A 2,793-nucleotide genomic window follows, 5' to 3' on the forward strand; every position below is an offset into this window, starting at 1 on the left:
GGAGCGGGCGCTGGAGCTGGAGCAGGTGCAGCGTAGGATTGCTGTGCTGGGGGGTTGTAGCTGCCTGGCTGTGGACCTGGCGGTAAGTATTCGTTAGAAACTTGAGCGGCTGGAGCTGGGGCAGAGTATGATTGTGGTGCAGGAACCGGAGCGGGCGCTGGAGCTGGAGTAGGTGCTGAGTAAGATTGTTGAGGTGGTGCCGAATAGCTTTGTTGAGGTCCACCAGAATAAGATGGGCTTGGTGATGCAGAGTGAGTTGGTGACTCATAGTTTTGAATAGGTGTTGCTACTGGTGCTGGGGCACCATAACTGTAAGAACCGTCATTTTGTTGTCCGCCTGAAAAAAATGAGGGGCCCGACAACTGTGCTTGGTGCACAGGAGCTTGTGCTGGCGCCGGTGCTGGAGCAGGCGATGCATACGAGTGTTGTTCGGGTGCTGGTGCTGGAGAACCGTAGTTATAAGATCCATCATTTTGTTGTCCGGAACTATATTGAGGTGCTGGAGCAGGAGCAACATAATTTTGCTCTATTGGAGCTGGTGCGGAATATGTTTGTTGAGGTGCGGGAGCTGCAGCACGAGCCGGTGCCGGTGCGGGGGCAGAGTAAGATTGCTGTACTAGAGCCGGCGCTGGAAGTGGTGCTGGTGCAGGCGAGCCATAGTTGTATGAGCCAGCAGATTGTTGAAGTCCTGACTGTTGCTGTGGTTGTGGCTGATAGTTACTTTGTGGCGCTTGATAGTTGAAAGAGCCAGCTCCACTTTGAGCGTACGATTGCGCAGGAGCGTAAACGGGAACTTGCGCATAACTTGTTTGTTGTTCCGGCACAATGTTGGTTAGCGAAAAGCTAGCGATGGGAATTGATCTGGTAATCTCAACCCCATTGGAAAGAAAGCTCTTCTGGGGGTGTTGGTATTCCTGTTGCTCTTGTTGTTGTTGAGCCGGTGGTTGATAGGGCGCAATAGCAGTGTCGACCGAAAGGTGATGCGCATCTTGACTGGGTGGTAGATACTGGTTGTTGGACAGATGGCTAACGTCGGCGTTAACTAGTTGGCTCGCTACCAGCGATATGCTGAGAATTGCAAAAAATTTCTGTGACGAAGAAAGCGGATGGATTTTTAATCAATTGAGTGCGGCTTTGCGTAATATTATAGTTATTATTTTATGAGATGTGTGATTAAAAATCTTTAGTAGAAACATATTTAATATATTGGTGTGTTTATCTTGAATAGGGGATAATAAGTTTGTCACGAAGTCTCTAACACCCAAAAGGGGCCTTGCAAAGTGTGTACACAAATGATAAGCATGATGAGCTGAGTAATTTCAGTTTAATTTATCATAATCATAAGCCTACGAGTGGTAGAAAGCCATCAAAGACGGTGGAGAGATCGTTGAAGATATGTACACCTTGTTCTGGACCTCCACCTCTTCAACTGATAAAATTATTAAAATTGTGAACGATATGGTGCTTGAAAATCATCAGGCAAGTGTTAGAGAGATGGCAAGAGAGCTCTACGTCTCCTGATAGTCCGTTCGAAAGATTTTTGTGGATATTTTGGGTACAATCTTTTGAGGTTTTTTCTAAAAAAGCACCGCAAACAAGTCTTTTGGACATGATCAAGTGAATTCCGATGCCACATTCATGGAGAGCATTATAACTCCCGATGATAACAGCAAGTCAACAATCATCGGATTGCAGGGAAAAGCGCGTCGAAACCAAAAAACCACGCCAAAGGCGGTCAAATATCGAGGTGATGCTCATGGTTTTTTCGATATTTGTGGTTTGGTGAATCATGAATTTGTTCCAAAGGGACATTCTTTCAATATGGAGTTTTATTTGGCCGTGTTGAGGAGTTTGCGTAAAAATTTTCGTCGATAACGGCCGGAATAGTTGAAGGACAATTCATGGATTTTACACGATGATAATGCACCATCACGTCGAGCTGTGATTGTGACCGAATTTAAAGCCAAAAACGCAATGAGTATCATCGATAAACCAACGTATTTACCAGATTTGGCTCCGTGCGATTTTTTCTTCTTCCCCAAACTGGAATTGTCGCTCCGTGCAACCTGTTTTCAGTCGATCGAACAGATAAAACAAAATTCGTTGAAGGTGCTGAAGGGCTTCCCAAAAAGAGGACTGGTAAAATCGTTGGCATAAGTATATTACATTTGGTGGAGATAACTTTGAAAACGATAAAATAAATATTGATGAATAATTAAATGTATTGCGTTCTTTTGTATCATAATGTATGCTCTCAGTTTTCGAGATATCACTCTGAAATTTCGACGGAACCGCCAATATCGGACCACTCGACGTTATATCTCTCATACAAACTGGAGATCGGGATTAAGTTCTTCTATGGGAAAACTTTTTCATTTGCCAAGATATCTTAATAAAATTTGGCATGGATGATTACCTAAGATAGGTCTTCAATCCCCGAATATGGGATCTCTGAACATTTTGTTCAGATTGAATTACTAGAACATGTAGCTGTCATACCAACAATATTTTGTATTTTGCATTTGTGAAGGGTACCATAGCAGCGGCTACGCTGGCTAGTTCATGTTGTCCGAATGGACGAAAACACTCCAGGTCTGAAAGTATTCGACGGTGCACCCGCCGGGGGAAGCAGAGGAAGGGGAAATCCTCCACTCCGTTGGAAGAAACAGGTGAAGAAGAACCTGGCTACGCTAGGAATATCCTATTGGCGCCACATAGCGAAAAGAAAAAACGACTGGACTCGAAGTTGACGGGTTTTTTGTTTTAATTTTTATAACATTGATTATTAATAAA

General features: G+C 44.0%; 1 protein-coding gene across 1 annotated transcript in view; it reads right to left on the reverse strand.

Annotated features, from left to right (window-relative positions):
* Positions 1–2,793, reverse strand: part of LOC108974244 (extensin-like) — a gene marked incomplete in the record, with an annotated part of 5,517 nt that overhangs the window by 2,007 nt on the left and 717 nt on the right. The window contains 1 exon segment of the mRNA XM_018941954.1: positions 77–1,088. Within this exon segment, the coding sequence (XP_018797499.1) occupies positions 77–1,088 (1,012 nt within the window).

The sequence above is a fragment of the Bactrocera latifrons genome, unplaced genomic scaffold (genome assembly GCF_001853355.1).
Source record: "Bactrocera latifrons isolate USDA-ARS-PBARC rearing strain unplaced genomic scaffold, ASM185335v1 scaffold_54, whole genome shotgun sequence".
NCBI lineage: Eukaryota > Metazoa > Arthropoda > Insecta > Diptera > Tephritidae > Bactrocera > Bactrocera latifrons.